At 43.1% G+C, this 22,205-nt stretch overlaps 2 protein-coding genes and 1 pseudogene across 2 annotated transcripts in view; all 3 read right to left on the bottom strand.

Annotated features, from left to right (window-relative positions):
• Positions 1-8,651, bottom strand: part of LOC109475439 (plasminogen-like) — a 9,538-nt gene extending 887 nt beyond the window's left edge. Inside the window, exons 1-5 of the mRNA XM_019776040.1 lie at positions 8,542-8,651; positions 7,651-7,724; positions 6,534-6,809; positions 976-1,190; positions 369-510 (exon numbers count right to left, since the gene is read on the bottom strand). Coding sequence (XP_019631599.1) covers positions 369-510; positions 976-1,190; positions 6,534-6,809; positions 7,651-7,724; positions 8,542-8,651 — 817 coding nt within the window. The remainder of the gene's footprint in view (positions 1-368; positions 511-975; positions 1,191-6,533; positions 6,810-7,650; positions 7,725-8,541) is intronic.
• A 3,163-nt stretch (positions 8,652-11,814) lies between these two features.
• Positions 11,815-15,781, bottom strand: LOC109475441 (SCO-spondin-like). The gene is made up of 7 exons (XM_019776041.1): positions 15,735-15,781; positions 14,766-14,877; positions 14,519-14,627; positions 14,148-14,362; positions 13,295-13,439; positions 12,934-13,106; positions 11,815-12,469 (listed from the first exon to the last, which is right to left on the bottom strand). Exons 1-7 carry the CDS (start codon positions 15,779-15,781, stop codon positions 12,224-12,226), a joined length of 1,047 nt encoding a protein of 348 aa, XP_019631600.1. The 3' UTR covers positions 11,815-12,223.
• Positions 15,782-17,437: 1,656 nt separating this feature from the next.
• LOC109475451 lies at positions 17,438-22,036 on the bottom strand (annotated as a pseudogene).
• Between the last annotated feature and the right edge of the window lie 169 nt (positions 22,037-22,205).

Below are 22,205 nucleotides of genomic sequence, written 5' to 3' on the forward strand. Positions count from 1 at the left end.
TAAAAAAAAAGAAACTAACTAATGGTTTATGTTGCATCGTATATTTCCAGATGTCTTTTCAGGATGAAATGGTAGCACGTATGGCTTAGTCGTTGATTAACTCTTTGTGTTCGAGCCTCTCTCACTCTCTCTCTCACTCTGTCCCTCTCTCACTCACTCTGTGTTGTATGACTGTACACACACACACACACACACACACACACACACACACACACACTTTCTTAATTTGTTGCTTGTATTAAAGATTAACCGGTCTAAGAAATAACAAAAGATGGGAAAAGAAATCGGCGAGTGGATGACGTTTTGGGAAACGTGCGACTAGATATTTTTGCCGATACATCATATGAAATAGATAGCAGATACCTTACCGGGTTTTTTGCATGTCCACATCCCGTCCTTCCCGATGAGCTCCCCATGTGGACACTTCTTCCGCTCACAGTGGACTGTCCCGTTTTGTGAGCAGCTGCACGTGGTACCGGGAACGTCCTGCCGGGCCCAGGTCTCACCGAGCTACACATGAAGAAGAAACAGGAGATTTCAGACCGCTGGGAAATTATTCTGCATTTTCGTTAATTTAGTGGCATCGTGTGGCGTAATAGTCAGAGCGTTCGGCTCGGAACCAAAAGGCCCCGGGTTCGATCCCCAGACATGCCCGATGTTGTGGAAGGCAAAGGCACTTCACACCGGGTCTTTCGGCTGATCGTTGATACTTGTGGCCAAACACTGATGAGGACACAGACGGTTTTGGTATCGCAAATTGCAATGTGTCAAGATCTGTATATTTGCCACAGTTTTTTAAAAATCTATCGGAACAACCGAGGAGATTGAATGACGCAGGACTAGGGCAGAGTTAGAGGCTCGCTCAAATGAACTTTCATGCGGAAGCCATATAATGTTTAAGTTAGATAAAAGGCACTTTATGGAGTACAAAACACTTCAACAATGTGAACTAGGATTGATCAAGAATATACGTACTTGGTAAGTTTTGCCACCTTGTTGACAGCTCCTAGCCGGGCAGTCTGAGAGGGGAACACAGACATCGCCCTCCCACACATGTCCAGTCTCACAGTGACATCCGGCCGGTACGTTCGTCCTGGTGCCCTTGGTGCACTTCGGAGAAGGGTCGTCGCAAGATGGCCGACAGGCTGAACCGTGCTGTAACCAGTGGCTGTTGGCGGGGCAGTTTGCCACTGACAAAGAAAAAAGAGTAGAAAAGAAAATATCTTTTCTTAGATCTTTAAAAAGAAAATTTCTTACATATTTGTTGACCCATTTTCCAATTCCAGAGAACAAAATCCTCCCCCATACTCTCCACTGCACGATAACAACTTGCAGAGACTTTACGTCATTTGTTTTTACAACGTGACGATAATCCACCATACGGTAGCGCATGTCCACAACTCTGTCCCTCCCATCTGGCTGGAGTGGCACCCCGTGACTAAACCTCCCATCCCCAACATGGTTATGTCCAGTTATGTCCAACCAAGGAGATTCCATTGCTTCGAGGTAATTCTTATAACTAGTCAGCAAATAAACGACATCGGTTGATGTGCACAAAACGTCGAAATGCGGAGGAGCAGTAATATTATACTAGACAGAGCGTTGACACGGTACCGGTAGTTACAAACATTAGCTGTTACTTAAGGTTACAGAATCAGACCTTACCACACGGCGGTACGTTACAATACCCCCATCTAGAGCCGGGGTCCGTGGTGTAGCACCAAACTCCTTCGGGATCGCCGCCCGGATTCCGGCAGTAGTTCTCCTCCTGTCCGGATGATGGGAAGTTCTCGGGTGTCCTGGTGTGACTATGTGGTGTCTGACTGTCCCAGCGTTGACATGTCTTGCCTGTTCTGGTCACAGAGACGGTTCCTCGGTAGGACGCCCCATCTCCCACACGGCAACTTGCTGGGTGATGACATTTTTGAGGGTAATTAATAAACGCTGCCTTGAACTGCAAGTGGAACCATGGAGCTAGTATTTTAACTCTATGAGTGGAACATTATCAAGTTGAGGATGGGGGAAGGTATACGAAGGCACAACATATAGGGTAACGCTGCCTTGGATTTCAAGTGGGACATGACCAAGTTTTGCCTTGATAAACATTAATAGAATAATGTTAGAAGTAGATATAGTCTCACATACCATTGTATTTTCTTTCTATGTTGTTTGTAACTGCAATTAGCCCTCGGGCAAGTATTTGCAATAAACTTTCTTACTATTGATAAAGAAAATGAAAAAGAGAGATATCAAGACCAGAAGTTCTGCTGCAGTACCAAGAGAAGCCATTAGGGGGCCTAAAATCTCATAATTTCTAGATGTAGTCACACCCTACCAACGCACCAAGTATGAAATCAATCCATTCAGCCGTTCTTATAATATTTTCAACTCAATCGCAGTACTATACCAATGGCTCCCCCCCTGAGGTGTCGCCAAAAACAATTAACATTATTTACTCACCTTGCCGACAGTTCTTTCCAGTCCACCCAGGGAAGCAGGTACAGTTGTATCCACCATCTTTGTTCACACAGGTTCCTTGTTGGCAAGGGTGGGTCGTACACTCATTGATATCTGTGGGAGGAATAATCAATTGACATTGTTGTGCAATCTTTATATCATACGGCCATATAATATAGAGCCAGTGGAATAAGAAATTAGAGACATCATTTTATAGAAGACAACATTAAGAACAGATCCATGTGTATGTCTTTATTTGCCACATACCTTGATCACAGTTCTTTCCACCCCATCCAGTTGAGCAGGTGCATCTGTATCCACGAGGTAAGACAGAACAGCGTCCATGTTGGCAAGGATTTCTGGTACACGCACTTGTGTCTGTGTGTAGATATAATACATAAGTTTAAACCCATTGTGCTAATAGATATCAGAATTACATCAATCAGTGACTAAGAAATCAAGTAAGTACTACCTTTATGCCACCAATGTGTCAAAATAACACCATGTTGATTTGACTAATATATGAAGGACACCTCTGGGAACCCCAAAACTGATGCAAGCGTGCGAATAAAAAGGTTTGGCAAAAAAAGCAGCCTTCAGTATGAAATAAACGTAGTCATCAAGGTTGAATATATTATGGCGAATAATCGACTCTTAATTTTCCTTCCTTCTTCTTTGCCTTTGGAATTGATTTTGGTATTCTACGACATTGCTATCGTTTTCCAGTATCTTTTAAGCCATATACGGCATGTTTACTCAATTTGCAGCTGCTTTGTACGATTTACAGTATGGTCGAAATTCATGCGTATCCATATAATCAAATCAACATGGTACAAAAAGTACCCACCGCAGTTCTGTCCGGTCCATCCAGGCGTGCAGATGCAATCGTATCCACCAGTTTTGCTCACACAGCGTCCATGTTGGCAAGGGTCAGGTATACACTGATTGATTTCTGTGTGAGGAATAATAGTCACATTGTTGTACAGCCTTCATATCATGTAATCGATAAGATCTTAGGTTCAGAGTCAGTGGAATACGAAATATGAAATATCCTTTTAAAGAAAACCCAAGATTAAGAAAAATGCATGTTTACGTTTTTATTTACCACACATACCTTGCTGGCAGTCCTGTCCAGTCCATCCAGGTGAGCAGGTGCATTTGTATCCATCCGCTGTGTTCACACAGCGTCCGTGTTGGCATGGGTTTGTAGCACACTTATCTACGTTTTAGATAAAGTCACAAACGTAGTTAAGTGATGAGCTCAGCTTGCGAAAATTGTTAAAATGGACAATCCCAAATTATTTTATTTTATCTATTCTTTATTTCTGGTACCAAAGGCCCATATCATTACATAGATTTAAAAACACAAAGGTATACATACAAAGATGAATGCATCAATACAGGTAAAAAAAACTGAGATACAATATAGCGGTGTTAAAAAATGAATTTATTACCGTTTGTAGGCCGGCCCGAACCACCGCTGCCAGTAGTTACTGAGAGTGAATATATAAGAGTAAATTGTAAGCTTTATGATACCATTATTAGAGTTGAGGAGGCTAGTAACAATTGAGTGTGTTAATACCTTCTACGGGCATCAAAGGTGACACAAACATTAGGCTGGCAACCTCGTATTTTCACATGTGCAAACAAGATTCTGAAAGCGTTGTTGTAAGCAGTTTGTACCCAGAGTTTAGTGTGACCACAACTGGGCAATGAGGGAATCCGTGAGTTAAGGCAGGGAATTAGTGAGATAAGGGTGGAAATTCGTGAGTTGACTCAGTGAGGGAATTAATGAGTTAAGTGAGGAAATTCGTGTAAAGTGCCTTTCCAAAAGGCACAAGATGAGTAGCATGGGTTCGAACCCGGGACCTCTTGGTTCTGAGACGAACACTCTACCGTTACGCTACACGACCCCACTCAGACCTTACCACACAGTGGTACGTTACAATACTCCCATCTAGAGCCGGGGTCCGTGGTGTAGCACCAAAGTCCTTTGGGATCGCCGTCCGGATTCCGGCAGTAGTTCTGCTCCAGTCCGGACGATGGGAAGTTCTCGGGTGTCCTGGTGTGACTATGTGGTGTCTGACTGCCCCAGCGTTGACACGCCTTGCCTGTTCTGGTCACGGAGACGGTTCCTCGGTAGGACGCCCCATCTCCCACTCGGCAACTTTCTGGGTGATGAAGAGAGAGAGAACAACATTCCTCTAAAGCAAATTATTTGTAGTTATTTTGAAATCTTGCAATTTAGACGAAATTCAGGATGAGTGTTACTTTGAAGTTGACTGTATAGAAATAAGAGAGAAACACTCTATACTTGTATAAAAACTTAGACACTTAGATCAGAAAAATTCGCATTCCTTAGGAAACTAGATAAACCGTATATCAGAAGCCCCATATTTTACACCTCTACAACTGCCTTAAACACAAAAGGAAATTGAACTTGTAAATAATAGTTCACTTTAGTAAGTATAGTTATGGATATTATTGTCGTTTTTACCTCTGCTTTATACATGACCTGTACTTAACTTGAAAGAGCATAAACGTACGATAAGGGTCTCTAATTCATTCATTTATCCATTACCATGTTGGGAACGAAGAGAAAGGGTCAAGAAAACACAACGTAGGGTACGGATGTTTATATTGGGAAACAACTACCCACACATTCTGTCTGACATTCTATCAAACAGTCATGATAACTAACATACAGAAACTTACGTCGATGAAGGTTAGACATCCTGGTGGTAAGATAAACATGAGAACGGTTAAAGGCATCCAGTGCAATTTCAGGGTGGCAAAACAAAACATATTCTGGATGAAATAATCTGACATTACTGTCTATTTTTTAGCACATTTTTGCCACCATTTCATACTCAAAGATTCTGAAATAGCCACGAAACAACGAGCTACACGAGGAAAGGTATTGTTTGGTACCGCCCATAAGTTGCTAGAACCAGCCACGAGACAAGCAACAATGACCAGGCATTGACTTTAAAAATCCAGTTTTGCCGCCCTGAAATTACATCGGATATAACGACGAAAGATAGTGGATGTTGCCTGTAACGTCTGGTCGTTTTCAAAATCTATCCACGGCAGATGCTTGGGTAACGCTGTGTAACAGTTACTCAAACTTAAGTAAACTTACCTTTAGTCGTGATTGATCGGCACTGGTCCATTGGGATACATTTCTTGTCCTTCCACGCGTAGCCTTTGTCGCACCTGCAGCCGGGATAGCAAATCCTTGACCTTGTACACATAGGCAGCAGGTCCTTGCATGTGGGTTGGCACCTTCCCAAGCACATGGACATGTGGCTGTTCGCTGGACACGCGGCTGTGCAGGGAACAACAGACACGGGTGACAAATGACTGACTTCAAACCTAGACAACAGAACCTATCTCCTGTGCATTGAAGTTACGCTGAAATATCATATCTCCGAGTCTGTGAGCAGCTGTGGTATGTAGGGGTTGGGCTGGTACAGGGATGACAGCATATTCCCTAGCACCTGCATAATGTGGTTGTTCAGTGGACAAACTTTTTTTGGTACCTACTAGTATTAGATCATATGCATGTTGATTTGATTATATGGAGGACATCCGCGCGCATGAATTTTCGTCCGTTTAAAAAAAAACAAGNTTTATGATACCATTATTAGAGTTGAGGAGGCTAGTAACAATGGAGTGAGTTAATATCCTTCTACAGGCATCAAAGGTGACACAAACATTAGGCTGGCAACCCCGTATTTTCACATATGCAAACAAGATTCTGAAAGCGTTGTTGTAAGCAGTTTGTACCCAGAGTTTAGTGTGACCACAACTGGGCAATGAGGGAATCCGTGAATTAAGTTAGGGAATTCGTGAGTTAAGGCAGGGAATTCGTGAGATAAGGGTGGAAATTAGTGAGATAAGGGTGGAAATTCGTGAATTGACTCAGTGAGGGAATTAATGAGTTAAGTGAGGAAATTCGTGTAAAGTGCCTTTCCAAAAGGCACAAGATGAGTAGCATGGGTTCGAACCCGGGACCTCTTGGTTCCGAGACGAACACTCTACCGTTACGCTACACGACCCCACTCAGACCTTACCACACGGCGGTACGTTACAATACTCCCATCTCGAGCCGGGGTCCGTGGTGTAGCACCAAAGTCCTTCGGGATCGCCGTCCGGATTCCGGCAGTAGTTCTGCTCCAGTCCGGATGATGGGAAGTTCTCGGGTGTCCTGGTGTGGCTATGTGGTGTCTGACTGTCCCAGCGCTGACACGTCTTGCCTGTTCTGGTCACGGAGACGGTTCCTCGGTAGGACGCCCCATCTCCCACACGGCAACTTTCTGGGTGATGAAGAGAGAGAGAACAACATTCCTCTAAAGCAAATTATTTGTAGTTATTTTGAAATCTTGCAATTTAGACGAAATTCAGGATGAGTGTTACTTTGAAGTTGACTGTATAGAAATAAGAGAGAAACACTCTATACTTGTATAAAAACTTAGACACTTAGATCAGAAAAATTCGCATTCCTTAGGAAACTAGATAAACCGTATATCATTAGCTCCATATTCTATACCTCTACAACTGCCTTAAAGACAAAAGGAAATTGAACTTGTAAATGAGGGTCTCTAATTCATTCATTTATTTATTCATTACCATGTTGGGGACGAAGAGAAAGGGTTAAGAAAACACAACGTAGGGTACGGATGTTTATATTGGCTAACAACTACCCACACATTCTGTCTGACATTCTATCAAACAGTCATGATAACTAACATACAGAAACTTACGTCGATGAATGTTAGACATCCTGTTGGTAAGATAAACATGAGAACGGTGACAGGCATCCAGTGCAATTTCAGGGTGGCAAAACAAAACATATTCTGGATGAAATAATCTGACATTACTGTCTATTTTTTAGCACATTTTTGCCACCATTTTATACTCAAAGATTCTGAAATAGCCACGAAACAACGAGCTACACGAGGAAAGGTATTGTTTGGTACCGCCCATAAGTTGCTAGAACCAGCCACGAGACAAGCAACAATGACCAGGCATTGACTTTAAAAATCCAGTTTTGCCGCCCTGAAATTACATCGGATATAACGACGAAAGATAGTGGATGTTGCCTGAAACGTCTGGTCGTTTTCAAAATCTATCCACGGCAGATGCTTGGGTAACGCTGTGTAACAGTTACTCAAACTTAAGTAAACTTACCTTTAGTCGTGATTGATCGGCACTGGTCCATTGGGATACATTTCTTGTCCTTCCACGCGTAGCCTTTGTCGCACCTGCAGCCGGGATAGCAAATCCTTGACCTTGTACACATAGGCAGCGGGTCCTTGCATGTGGGGTGGCACCTTCCCAAGCACATGGACATGTGGCTGTTCGCTGGACACGCGGCTGTGCAGGAAACAACAGACACGGGTAACAAATGACTGACTTCAAACCTAGACAACAGAACCTATTTCCTGTGCATTGAAGTTACGCTGAAATATCATATCTCCGAGTCTGTGAGCAGCTGTGGTATGTAGGGGTTGGGCTGGTACAGGGATGACAGCATATTCCCTAGCACCTGCATAATGTGGTTGTTCAGTGGACAAACTTTTTTTGGTTACCTACTAGTATTAGATCATATGCATGTTGATTTGATTATATGGAGGACATCCGCGCGCATGTCCGTTTCCAAAAAACAAGTTTCAGACCATATTGTGAACAGTACAAATGCAGCTGCAAAGTATGCCGTAAATTGCCAAAGACAAATATTGGAAAACAACACTAATGCCGCCGCGAATGCCAAAATCAATTCCAAAGAAAAGTGTGAAGAAATATAAATGAGTTATTTGCCTTACCATACTCTGTGTGTTCGGTCATTTGTTCAACCTCCATGACCACACAGATTTCACAATGAAAGCAACTTTTTTATGTTCGCACGCTCGCATCAGTTTCAGGGTCCCCAGAGGATGTGATCCATATAATGACAACATGACCTTATGAACACAAGGGGACGGCTTCCACCAAGAAGAGCGCCGAAATGAATAAAACCCCTTATCTTCTGTGATACCACTGCCCCATATAATGAGGTGATCATGTGGATAATGACCCTACCTCGGCAGGTTCCCGTCCCAAATTTTCTCAACCAGCTGTTCGTAGATGGTTTCTTTACACACGACAGTCCGGACGAGCATGTCCCAGCAGTATCCCGGAGTCCTCCGCATCTCTCTCCCTCCATCTAAATCATAAGAGAAGAAGAAATTCGGAGATTTCAGACTTCAGGGAATCATGATGGCCACAGGTTCTCGTAACTTGCAAGTTCACAGTCCTCGTGTGTATGACGTAATTCAAGCAGGTATTACACCACTTCCCATCCCTCCCACCCAGAGGTCACAATAGATAGCCTCACCCACCCTGGTGTGGCAAACTGTTCTCTCCAACTCCCCTGGCATGCTATCTCTCTATTTGGCCGATTTCTACTCTTTGCAGCCGCTTCCCGAAGCCTGGTAGAGGCTAACAATAGACACAATCCCCGACATAATCCTATCAATGATTACCGACGCTGTATAAAAGACAATGACGGGCGCTACAGTCGCCTTCAGGGATGGAAGGTTGCTTGAATTGATTTCATCTAAGGGCTCGGTCACATTCGCCGCACTCAAAGTATTCTTCGGATAATCGTGCATGTGCCATACACAACATTACATTATGGCTCAATTCCATATTTCTATCCCAAGCCATGGTGACGCCACACTCAAATTCATGCCAACGCAGAGGACCAACGCATGACTATATAAACAAAAGGCATACTCATTTTCACCTGAGTTAAGTAAGGAAAGCCGTGTTAAGTGCCTTTCCCTCCGAGCCGAACGCTCTGTCGTTACGCCACACGACCCCACAGAAGTCAGCTGTCTTGGTCGGTGGGTGTTCGGGAGAAGGTTCTGCATATGTAAGTAACAGGGACTTTACCTTTGCGCATATGTCACAACAGTCGCACGCATCCTTGACGACCTCCCCCCGACATGACGGTGTGGGCAGACAGACCTTCTTCAGACACGGGGGACAACGACCTGCCGCGGCGCTGTCGGACATACACATAGATAGATTAAGATTTTCACAGGAAACTTCAACTCATAAAATATTCTTTCTTCTCGATTCGATGTTTTGTCACGCTGTAATATTTCAAAGTACTGTAATGGCTAATTGTACAATTGCATGTGCGTTTTGAGATAACAGAACTATACTATTGGCTATAAGACCGTTCCCTGCATACTATTATATGCATTTCACCATTACGTTACGCGATAAAACAAGATGATATTATATAAGTTCCTGCTAACATGGACTGGGCGGTAACGCCTGCTACTACATAGATGTTGAATGCAGTATAACGACGCGGTCACGTAAGTCGTCGTGCGATCGTGGGAATTAGGAAATTTTTAGGATTTAGGATTTTCAAGCAGACTGCGACAGAACTACTAGTAACCACCGACCTAGATCTAAGCCGTCACGCAGACAGCCTTTCCGTAACAAGACGACTGAATCTTGAACGACATATGCACGACATTTCCAAGAATGAATTCAGTTTGCTATCGTGCGACGACCGTACGACATATGTGACCATGGCCCTAACAAAACAAGCTGTACGAACCTTAGTGCAGACACCAGTACCAGAGCTGCGAACACAGCCGCCCTCTTCATGATGAGGAGTCCAGTCCTGTCGTCCTGTCAGGTCAACAAGAAGCACAATAAAGGAAAGGCGTGTTTCTTGGAAGTTATTGTACCGAAAGACGAGCGAAAAACGTTGGATTTTTGTACCAAAATTGCTGCATAGTTAGGAAGGCGATACCTTAGTCGTCAGTTGTATGATGTAAATATGGTTGATATACACATCTTTGTCACTTCGTAAGAATATAGCATGCATAATGATAGTGATACCAGCCTACCCGTTTAGGTTTGACTATGTTTCAGACTGCTAACCTTCCACAGAACGTCCGAAATCCACAGCACAGCCAGTATTTTGCCAAGGTGGGGGTTCTGCAACCGGGTTTTATTCGTAGGCAACACTTAATCCCTGTTTTATACAAGTTCACGGCTTGGAAAATTAGGTTTATGCAATCTAACGCGTTGCGCAACAGCCATCTAAATGATTAAAAAGCGGATTAGGCAGCCTAAGTCAATAAAGCGGTTCCAATCCACGTTTTAAAGACTGCATCAAAGACCTGTACTGTCGTGCAAAATACATTTGGCCCTAAATCCAGAAAGTGTCAGTTAGTCCACGTTTTAAGTTAAACTCCTGCAAATTGGCATTTCGGCTTTTAATCAAAGTTGCACAGCAATATTGAAGTTTAAAGACAAGTTGTATACCTGGTTGCCATGACAGAAATCTGAACCTAAATGTACACGGACAATCTTACCCAGAGGATTAGCGTCCAACGTAGGTTACATAATTAGATCACAAGGAATGAAAAAAGTATAATCAAGAGATACCGTTTTATGTACATTTGGTGGGTGAGAGCATTTTGCAACGAGGATTTGTTGCTATGGACTCTTGATGTGGACTGTTGAATCAATTATGAATCAGACGTAACTTCATTGTGACCTGAAACTCAAACGTCCTTCTTGGATATTGGTATACTGAGTACTGGAATCAAGGCCTGAAACACGGATGTCGTTCACCCCACGAGTTTACAAAAACATGTGTGACCGGATATTGTGGTGGAGGGGGTCCTTTTTCACTACAAATGACAATTTTCTGATCAAATTGTTGTATCTTTACGTGTTTATAATAGCGGTAATTGTATTGATTTGGGACGGCTTCTGTACCGTAGGTGGTCGATTGATCTAACCGTTACTTCCTGTGGAAGGCAATACAAACTTTTGAATGTGCAAACGTTGTTCTCTCGCGGGTTTTATCACATACATGACAACAGTGACGTCAATGATAATGATGCACTGGACACTATGTATAGGTTTACACATTAAAAAAATATCAATTTAGCAAATGTCGGATCCTTATTGACTATGGGCTTACTGTTTCATAGACAACCCCGTACTATTACAGGATCGGTGATTGGCACGTTATAAAAGTAGTTTTAATTGTACTCATTACATTGTGTTTAAGGGACGCATTTCTCCACAATGTCAATTGAACTATCACACTGTACTTTTACCCAGGGGTTACTAGAAAGATCTACTATGAAGATACATGTAGTATAAAGTATAAACATAATACTAGTAAATGGTTTCCCTTAGACGTCAAGAAAAATAACACGCATGAATTGTTTACACCTTATTTTATTCCATATTTCCACCCATACACGCGATAGTCTGATTTGCAAGTAAAGTTAGTTTATCTGACATGTGTATATATCTTAAATACCTCAGAAAAAAACAACAACATCGATACAAATGATAAAACTACAATCAGGCAGACCATATGGGACCTGACCTTTCCTCTTATATATTGCTTTATAATGAATGAACAGAATTGTATGATGAAACATAAAATGCATTAAGTCTAACATGATCAATGTATGACATGGTTAACATGTCATAACAGCACGCCTAGTTCCTACTGGCACTGCTGTTTGTTAAGTTTAGCGTAATTTGCCAATGATGCTGTAGATTCGGTTGGCAGCATCTTACTCATCAGTCTAGCTTCTTAGCTAGTTTTTAAAATCTCAAATTAGATGTAATCAGACTCTACGGTTTAGCATTGACATTATATAGAGCTTGGATTTAGCATGCGATTGAAGCCCACTCGATTCACGGGCTGTGCAGTGTTGGCTCGGAGTCAGTTGTACGGGTTGTACTCGCAAATGTACGCGCGCCTCAAGCCGCACCTGCCCCGCTGCCAGCGGTACAGCGGCTGGACCAGGTAGACGCAGTTATAGCCGGGTGTGTTCCAGTAGCGCGGGCCCCAGTGGCTGTACCGACGTCCGTTGTACTTCACGCCGTCACTCCACACCAGCGTCCCCGCCCGCCCGCGGTCGCTCAGCCCGATCCATGAGCCCGCGTGAATCTTTAAGAAGGCCAAAATCTGTACAGAATGGGGGAATAGTAAATAGCAGTCTTTATTAAGTATTTTGAATAGACTACCTTCATACGCTCGCAATATTGCAGAGCATATCAAATAGTGTAGTTACACGTTTGTATTAGCCTCTACCCGGCTCTTCAGCTTGCTGGAAAACTAATAGAAATTGGCCAGATAGACCATGGAGCTAGAAGGAGACTGAATGGCATACCAGAGAAGTTAGCTGGCTATAGGGTCTTATTTGCAACCGTGGTATGCTATCTTGTCTATTTGGCCAATTTCTACTATTTTTCCAGCCATGCTTAGAGCCATAGATACCATAACTAACGGTGCGGTCACATTCGTCGTTCCACAATTTTACATGGGATTTTGATAGAACCAACGACTGTGATAGAACCAACGACAAGGATCTAAGACACAAGTTTGTTACGTAACCAGGCAGATACGTGAGAAGAGCTACTAGTGCTCACCGTGACCCTGAATTGTGCGAGGGGGGTGCGGATAGTCACGAGTCGTCCCCCGTCCGCACGGCAGCTGGCCGCCGCCTCGCCGTACGTCGCCGGCTTCCTGGCGAAGCGGTAACAGGGAGACTTGCCGCTGGTGTGCATGAGCTTTGTGTACCCACGGGGGCACGTACCTCCTCCTACATTTATACAGTTAATTGAGATGAAGTACCAAAGTATATGTTGTTAGCTATCTACATGTTTATTTTATGTATGATTGTCAGAATCTGACCTGAACTGATGGCCAGCAACATGTCAATAAAGGGCTTCATTTATTCTATCGTTACTCATAACGGAGTCTTCTCGGTGCAAAGGTTTAATTTCTTACGGACAGGCCTGCAGTCCCAGGTGCCTGCCGTGGTCAAGTAGTGTTCACTTCCCGGTGAGCAGTCCACGAACAGACATCTCTCCCCCCGCCCGTCACACAGGCAGTTCTTACCGGCTGTCTCTCTCACACCCCAGGACTCTCCCACCTGTTATCAACAGTAGCGACACTGTTTGTATGACCAAGGACATCCGAAAATAGTTTCATCAGGTTGTAGAAAATAGGACAACGGGATTTTCTCTTACACAGCCAGTATTGTCTCTTACCTTGCTGTGTCTATCACGCACCTTCCTCGGAACTACATACAGCGGCGGGTGCCCTGGGCGGTTGGCCGTTTTCCTTCGGCAGCCAAGAGCCCTTCGTCCGCCTTTCTAAATTTTTGCTACTATACTGGGAAGTTGGGCCCGAGGGGAGTTGGCAGGCTCTATTCAGGCCTCTAGTCAGAGTCAGAAGCTATGAGGAAAGTATCTGATAGACACCGAAACGTAAGCAAGGTGAGAGACACTACTGATTGTGTGAAAGACCAGGGAAAGTACATAATGTCCTTGGTATGGCCCGAGGTCCTAATGGCAATGGCCTTAAGAAATCAGCACAAATTGTACAGCTTGGTATTGGTAAAGTAGACGTGTGCAACAAATGATGCAAATATGCTAAAAAGAGGTTGTATATTCCATTCCCATGAAAGTTTTGTTTTCGAGATTATTTTGTTTTATTTTGAGTAAAAAATGTTACATAATGGGCCTTTGAGTTTGATTTAACGTGCCTGGCGTTTACTAGTGTGCAGCATTTAGAGGTAGCAGGTCATTGTAGTAAAACCAGCTGGAGAAAGGATTTTTTCTGTAATTTCTTCTCTTACCTTATAACGCCTTCCGTTGTACTCACAGAACTGCCTGGGACAGGAGCCAGGCGGGATGCACACATTGTTATGCCACACGTGAGTCCTGTCGTCACACACGCACCTGGCGACGCACTGCAGAGTGCAGAACATCGGCTGTTCATCACATGTGGCGGGACACGCACTGCCGCAGTAACTCCAGCTGCTTCCAGACGGACATTGTTGGGCTCCGTCGACTATAGAAAGAAAAATATATGTTGTCTTGAGTCAGTTATCAATTATAACACACACACACACACGTGCACACACACACACACACACACACACACACACACACACACACACACACACACACACACACACACACACACACACACACATGAATGCCTTACCTACACAGACGCCATCTGCGTTGAAGTCATTTGGGTCTTTATTACAGGTAAGTCCTGACGAACACGTTCCTGTTATTCCCCATGGTCCACCACACCTCTCCCCTTCAACCTGAAATAATTCAACATTACGTACTTCTAAATTCACAACCGGACATAGTTGATAACATGACATGTATTTTTTAAATCTATCGGTACCATTACTATTACAGCATAAATGGCTTAAAATGAAATTAACAAAAAATCCCACTTTTGCACAAGCAGCGCAGCACCCACAGACGTCTTTGACGACATCAGCCGGACAGGAGGGAGGCGGCAGGCACTGCGAGCGGTCACACGGGAGACAGGACAGGGCAGCCACGCTGTCATTGGTAGGAAAACACACGACGACGTCATGAATTTGAAGGTGAGTTCGTACAACATTTTGTACAGCACAATTGTACACTGACTACAGGGCCTAACAGATTTGTCATGTAAAATTTTCGATCGCTAATTTTGGTCTAAAAAGAGTAAATAGAAATAAGATCAATTCGTCCCCAGGATCAAAGGAGAAAAAGGCGGTGCCTTAAGGCACTGGTTAGACAACTCACTGAATAGATCCCTAACTTCAGGCGTGTTTACGTTAGATAGTTAGGCAGGGTTCAGTTGTGACCAGCTGCACGATGTAGTCATCCGTGGCCGACCAATGCCTGGTATCCAGTCTATCGTGGATCTCGGGCTATCGGGCTTGCTCTCTACGTGGGTGTAGGACCTCTCCACCGCCGGGCTTAACTAGACTCTCGGTAGGACTTTTACGCGGCTAGAGTTAACTTACTTATCCACAATAAAGTACCGAGTGCCTATTTGAGCCGGGCGGCGGAGAGAGCCCGCCCAATCTACGGTAGACTGGATGTGAGAAGACGTGCCTTGTAAAATGGAAGAGTGAATGTATCGACTGACCAACGCAATCACACAGACTTATTCTTACCACTATAACACAGAGTTCAAGGTATCCTCAAATGGGACCAGGTTTGAATGAAGACGACAACATTTATTCAAAGGAAATGGGATTAATCGCATCATTACCATTTTCTTATAATTAATCCTTAAGTCTAGTGATGTAGAAATCTCACCGATGTCTGAACACGTTTTACTGCTTATTCTTGAAGCTTGCTTGAACTCTCAATATGAATGGTGGTCATTAGATATTGATTCAAATTGGACAAGCAAGGAAGATTACCTTCTGACTGCTGCTAACAGCAGTAAGGTCCCTAACAGAGTCCCCATGGTCCTGTGACACTAGATATAGCAAGAGAAAAAAATGATATGATTAGAAAGGAAAATCAAAAGAGTGTCAATTATGCCCAAAATAAGGTCATAAACAACATATCACAAAATGTAGATATTAGGAAATTGTAAAAATATCTATAGTCACATTTCCGTCTCTACAAACACCACAAAGGTATCCAAATACTAAAGAGATCAAATTTCGGCGAAAAGAAACGACACAAATCAAATACTTAACAGGAAAATATGAGACACTGCGTCCTTATCTATGCTGACATCTATGTACGTTAAATGGATGATTTTACGTTCTTAAACCTTTCTCCGTACGATTTTCTAAGATGTTAACTATGTAAACGTAAAAATAATGTACTTGCCTTAATGCCGATTACGCTCGAATGCGCTGTGCAGACAACTCCGGTGTCTGTAGGGTGGAGAGGTTGACCCTGTACTTGCACCACACCTAGTGCCGGGGCATCGCCAAATCAGTTCTAATGTGTTCGTAACCTTTCACACGTTATCTTGTCACGTCACGTTGTACTTCAAGTCAAAGTATAACATGAAGAGATGTAAGGATCACCATCGTGTAGACTAAGATTATTGCATTTGCAATGCAAAGGTACCTTACTAATAATTACTGGATTTTGAATGTAGATTTTTCTTGGTCCTTATCTGTAGAAACGCCCCGATTGAGACACCCTGTGAAACAGCCCTCGGGCGTCACACGCGCTGTCAACGTGCTCTATTGTCTTTAGATCGTCCTAACTATCAAGAAGCCTGGAGAAACATGCTTTGCTTTTAAGATATAGTGGCATATAATAATAATAATAATGGTTTATTCAAATATTAACATATATACAATACGTACGGACAGTCCCACCTGGCAGCCAGAGGCTGAATTGCATGGGAGCTGTTTCCATGAGTTTCGTTAAAACAATATCTCAACCATTATCTCAACCATATTTAAAAACATATACGAACAGGATAAGATTGACGGGGCATAAAAACGTTCTTAAGCAGATTAAAATGAAAGAGACTAATTATTTTACAGGTTCAGCAACCGTACCATGTGTGGTATTGCACTGTCGTGATATCTTACAGTTCTACAGTAAATACTGTTCAGTTTGTGGGATGATCTAGTTTTCCTGCCACTTCATCAAATGTAATGGTCTATATCTGGTTGAAACTGACAGCTGGAGAAAAATGTGTTAAAATGCACCGTCACATTGTGTTGCTTATCTTATAATTAGTCAGATATGCTGCATTATAAGTGGACTTAGGTTATTATTATAGTAATTTCTTTGTGTGTGTCTGACAACTCACCTCTTGTAAATGATAGTGTCAAAATTAAAGGGGCATGGGCGTTCGTATTCTGGATAACAAAGACATTCGCGTACTAGATACAAACAGTGTCAGTCAAATCTAAAATGGCAAATATTATTTTCTGTGTATACTAAAATACTTCCATGGGTCCAGACTGCAAATAATATAACCTTAACACCACTCCGTGGATTACTAAAACAACGTAACGCGTGGTGAACAACAAGAAAATGTAGCAATGTCTGTTTCAAATAAATGTCTTCCAAGTTTTATTGTCAGCGACAGAAAGCAAACATAAACACCAACCGAAAATAAAAAAAGGAAACCTAAATCAATCAAACTAAATGCAGAGCACTGAAAACTACATTCTTACCCGTCTTAACAATACATAGCATTCACGTGTACATAGACGATAGCATACAGAGTTAAAATAGCTACTAGGAATGCATGCATGGAATGCTACAAATTTAAGGAGTAGAAAAAACCAAAGTAGTCACATTCCGTAGGTTTTCTTTCGAGATACAAAAAGTGACATTTAATACTATATCGTAAAATAGTTGTGCTGTCTGCCTTGTTCTATATAAACAGTGTCTTTCTCCTTTTAAAGCGAATGATTTAAATAATTGGAAAGAAAATTCGCGACTTTCCTTCATCTAGAAATCCTGATAAGACCTGATTGCTGTCACAGCGAAAGGATCGTATTCGCAAATGTAAGGCCGCTCAGCCTCGCACCAGCCTAGGCGCCAGCGGTACTTCTCAGGCCGACACATGTAGGCACAGTCGTTATCCTCCGTGTTCACCACACGCCTGTCCCAGCGACTGTAGTCCCGCCTGTTGTACGGAACTCCGTCACTCCACACCAGTCGTCCATCGGTCTCCCTGTCATCTATGCCGATCCACGTGCTTTCACGGATGTGGAACACGGTGCGAATCTGTAGGAAGGATCCATGTATGGTTACTAAAATATGCAGTCAATGAAAGACCACCAAGTACCTGTCACAGGACGCGGTTTAACAAGAGCCAACGTTTCGATGAGCGTCTGTAATATTTTTGTATATAACAAAACTTTACGTTTAGAACCACATATCTCACTATGATGTAACAGTGTCTTTAGTATATCACAATTACTATACGTTTAGGACGCATTGTCAGCAGTAACACCAAGCTACGCTCCACATATAGTTGCTCTGATGATGATGACAGACGGTCGCGAAAAGAAGGCCTCTGTTGAACAAGTGGTTGTGAATTAAGAACTTTGATATTCATTCTCATGTACGGCTTCAACAAAGTCACCTTCTTCATTACAATAAGGAACGGAAGCCATCGGCCAAGCTTGTATGTATGATTTTGCTTTTGAGGAAAGTAGGATACTACATAATGTTCTGTAAAGATCCTTGTATGAAGATGTGAACTCACCGCGACCCAGAGCTGTGTCCGAAAGTCGCGGATGGTCACCAGACGGCCGCCGTCAGCACCGCAGCTGCTCTCGGCATCACGGTAGGAAACATGCTGCCTTTCAAAACGGTAGCAGAAGAACATCTCCTTGGAGTAAGATGGCTTGATGTAACCTTCAGGGCACTGGCCAATCTCTGGAAATGCAGGAATGGAACAGAGTGAAAGTTTTATGACTTGTCACATACCACTTTAAGAAACAAGAATTGGGAGACAGGCCTCCGTTGTATATTTAGATAGCAATTTCCTTTTGCGATCCCTTTCTTTGTAATACAAGGGAAACAACACCAGCTGTCAAGGAGGTCATGTAACGAATATCACCTTTGAAAACAGCGAGCGCTACCAGATGAATGAAACCATATCCATTACAACCTGACCTAAGGGCCATGCGGAAACACGCACGCACACACGTGCACACACAGACATACTAAAAACAATACTTCCACTTTTCATGGAGGTAATTAAAAGCCAGCGAACTACTTAAGCAGGTTGATGTGTCTCATATCCTTTTTCGTTATGGAGCGTATCAATAGTTTATGCCCTGAACATTTCATTTTTCTTACCGATTTTCTGGCAGTCCCACGTGCCATCCTCCGTCCTGACGTGGCGGCTTGTCGGGGGGAAACAGTCCGCAAACAGACACCGAGATCTCCCCTGGCGGCAGACGCAGTTCTTACCGGCCTCGTCTTCATCACCCCACGAGTCTCCCTCCTGTAGCAAAACCAAAAGGAAACTTGTGTACCTAGCTATAGGCACGTACATACTGCTGATGATATAATTAGGCATTTAAGACTCTGTGTCGTAACTTCAAGCTGCTGTTTTAGGCATCAAAAGTTAATCTATTGATAATGGTTAGTCACCCATAAAAGCACTTGGATTGGCTTAGATGACAGAAAATCAATCCAGTTGCTTGATTTATTTTGCATTACATAATCTAGTCATGTGTTGTATGGCACAGTACATGGCTAGTAGTGAATCATTGGCTAGTATACCTGGTATTTTCTTCCATTGTATTCGCAGCCCTCAGACGGACACTCCTTAAGCGGGATGCACTTGTCGTGGTCTCAAACGTGGCTCCAGGTGTCACACACACAGCTGGGCGCGCACATCTTATTACAGGCTCGGACGGGTTCCTCACAAGATGGAGGGCAGGCACTGCCGCACGTGGACCAATGGCTTCCGGCCGGGCACTTCTTAGCTGTTGGTAATGGAAAATTATAACATCACGTTTTGAACTCACTCCATTCTTTCTCTTTCTTCCTCTCTTCAATGTCTATCCCTCTCTCTCTCCCTCCCTCTTTCTCGCCCTCTCCTCCTTTCTCTTTCTCTCTCTCCTGTCACCAATACACTATGATATTAATAAACACTGTGACTGTTCTTGGATGTTCAGGCCAAATGAGTGTGTGTCTCTGAACAGTTTAATCCATCGTCATTTGTCTCTTGCTATATGTCTCTAAGATATTTTAGTACGTGAAACTCTAGTCTGATGTAGTGACTCATATACAGCCTGTAGCTATCACCAAGATGATAAAAAAAGTCTTATATTTCTATCCCTTTGAAGTAGGTTCGTAAAATATGGATCTTTTTTCTGTTATTTCTATATGCTCACCCATGAATTAAACCATTGTTCATTGAAGGGATTTTGAAGAGCTAATACTCACGACATATCCTTTGTGGGATGCAGGTGTCTTCGGACCAGACGAAACCCTCGTCACACACACATCCGGGGAAGCAGACCGCCGGGCAAATCGGAGTTGGGTTGTCACAAGTTGGGCGGCACATTCCTCCACACAGGTCGAAATGGCTGTTTGCTCCACACAAGGACTGCTTAGCTGTAGGTAGGAAACATGTTTCAGGCGGAAATATTGATACAAGAAAAGTATAACCAAAACGACCTTACGAAAAAGCAAATGAATGCGTGACTGTAAAATTATAATTTGCTGAACAGAAGTATTTTTTATATTCAGTCCAGTTAAGTGCACAATGCTGAACATTCGTTACCGCGACTATCTGTATATTGCCTCCACCATGCCATCCTATGGGGGTAGGGATCGTAAAATTCGCCAGAAGGGAAATAATTGGCCAAGAGAGCCCCCCCCCCCCGAAGAGTGGGCAAATGAACATACGGTAGTTAAACTGGTCAATTATTCTCCCTACTTGGCTAAACTTTACTGTTTTTGTTGTTAGTTTGTAGAGACTAATCTGTATGTGATAAATTGATCCAGTCGCATATACAGCAAAGGACACAATACATACAGTTGTGTTGCATCGTGCATTACCCACGTTTGCATTCTCCGACTGCGTTGAAGTCCTTCTCGTCCTTGTCACAGTATAACCCTGAAGAACATTCTCCAGAGATCTTCCACGGTCCACCACATCTCTCCCCCTCCACCTGTGTTATAATGAGATAATAAATTACTGATAAAACCATTAGCAACCCAAATACTGACACAAGTAATGTGCTCTACTGCTGGGGGAGGGGGGCAATATTTTTTCGCTTATAATATCAAATCTCTTCTACGAAGAAATAACTTAATATTCTCGTGGGCGAGGGCTTATACTAAAGCTATTATTTCTGACATTTATATAATTAGTAAGCTAATAAGTGACTTCAGTCACCGCTTATAGCTAACACATACAATGCTCCATGTATGCTATGAGTTTTGGGGAAGCTGAAAATGTCGAGTTTTTCTCTCACTTTTGCGCACACGTCACAGCATCCACACGGGCCTTTGACGACGTCGCCTTGACACGCTGGCGGCTCGGAGCACCTGTCCTCGTCACATGGCAAACACGACAAGCAAGTCACGCTGGAACAAGGTTGATTTCAGAACATAAATTCTGAGAAATGCACATCTGGTAGTAGCACAAACATCTCAGCGATGTGGGGATTTGGTCACGGTAAAATTCAGATGCGTTGTTACGGAAAAGACGGTATTAGACCCCAAATCCTTGTCGGCCGTTGGTTCTGTAACAACCTGCTTGAAAGTTCTACGGCATCAAAATCGTAGGACGACGAACGTGACCGTGCCGTTAGATAATCTAGAAGAAAACCATACCAATTGCTACATTATAAGTAGCCTGGGTACCATCCTACTTGTATGCCGGGGCTCCCACACTCGCTTCCCTAAGAAGTAGCCTGGGTACCATCCTACTTGTATGCCGGGGCTCCCACACTCGCTTCCCTTAGGGAAGCGAGTGTGGGAGCCCCGGCATAAAAGTAGGATGGTACCCAGGCTACTACGTATACTCGTACATACATGCATTCACAAGCTAGTTACACTGCACTGTTTTGTGTACTGTATTTGTCTATATACTGAAGATGTTGTGAATACAAAAATGTAGCTACCTTGTGACCATTCCTATAAAAAGGACCACTGTCCTCCAAACTCCCATCCTTCAAGTGAAGAATGATGACTGAACTGAAGACAAGATCAGTGGGAATTAATAATAATGTTTCTGTCTGATCATATAGAGCAAAACACAGAGCAGAACGAAATATGCAACTCACATGTTATCAGAGAAGAGAATGTGTCTTGCTTCACGAACATGTAACTAGTTAATGCATGGGCAGTTTAACAGAGTAGTAATGTTTACAGTCAATGTGCGATGATTCGGAATCCTTCTACCCTCATTACAAACTTACAACAGTTCA

Source organism: Branchiostoma belcheri, unplaced genomic scaffold (genome assembly GCF_001625305.1).
Source record: "Branchiostoma belcheri isolate BF01 breed outbred unplaced genomic scaffold, Haploidv18h27 scaffold34, whole genome shotgun sequence".
NCBI classification, from domain to species: Eukaryota; Metazoa; Chordata; class Leptocardii; order Amphioxiformes; family Branchiostomatidae; genus Branchiostoma; species Branchiostoma belcheri.

What these genes read in the sequence shown, in the direction of transcription:
- LOC109475441 (XM_019776041.1), bottom strand. Translation starts at nt 15,781, where the DNA reads ATGGGGACTCTGTTAGGGACCTTACTGCTGTTAGCAGCAGTCAGAAG. An exon ending in GCTGCGCTGCTTGTGCAAAA is followed by an intron (nt 14,628 to 14,765) that starts GTGGGATTTTTT and finishes GAATTATTTCAG; the next exon opens with GTTGAAGGGGAGAGGTGTGG. An exon ending in ACAACGGAAGGCGTTATAAG is followed by an intron (nt 13,440 to 14,147) that starts GTAAGAGAAGAA and finishes TGTTGATAACAG; the next exon opens with GTGGGAGAGTCCTGGGGTGT.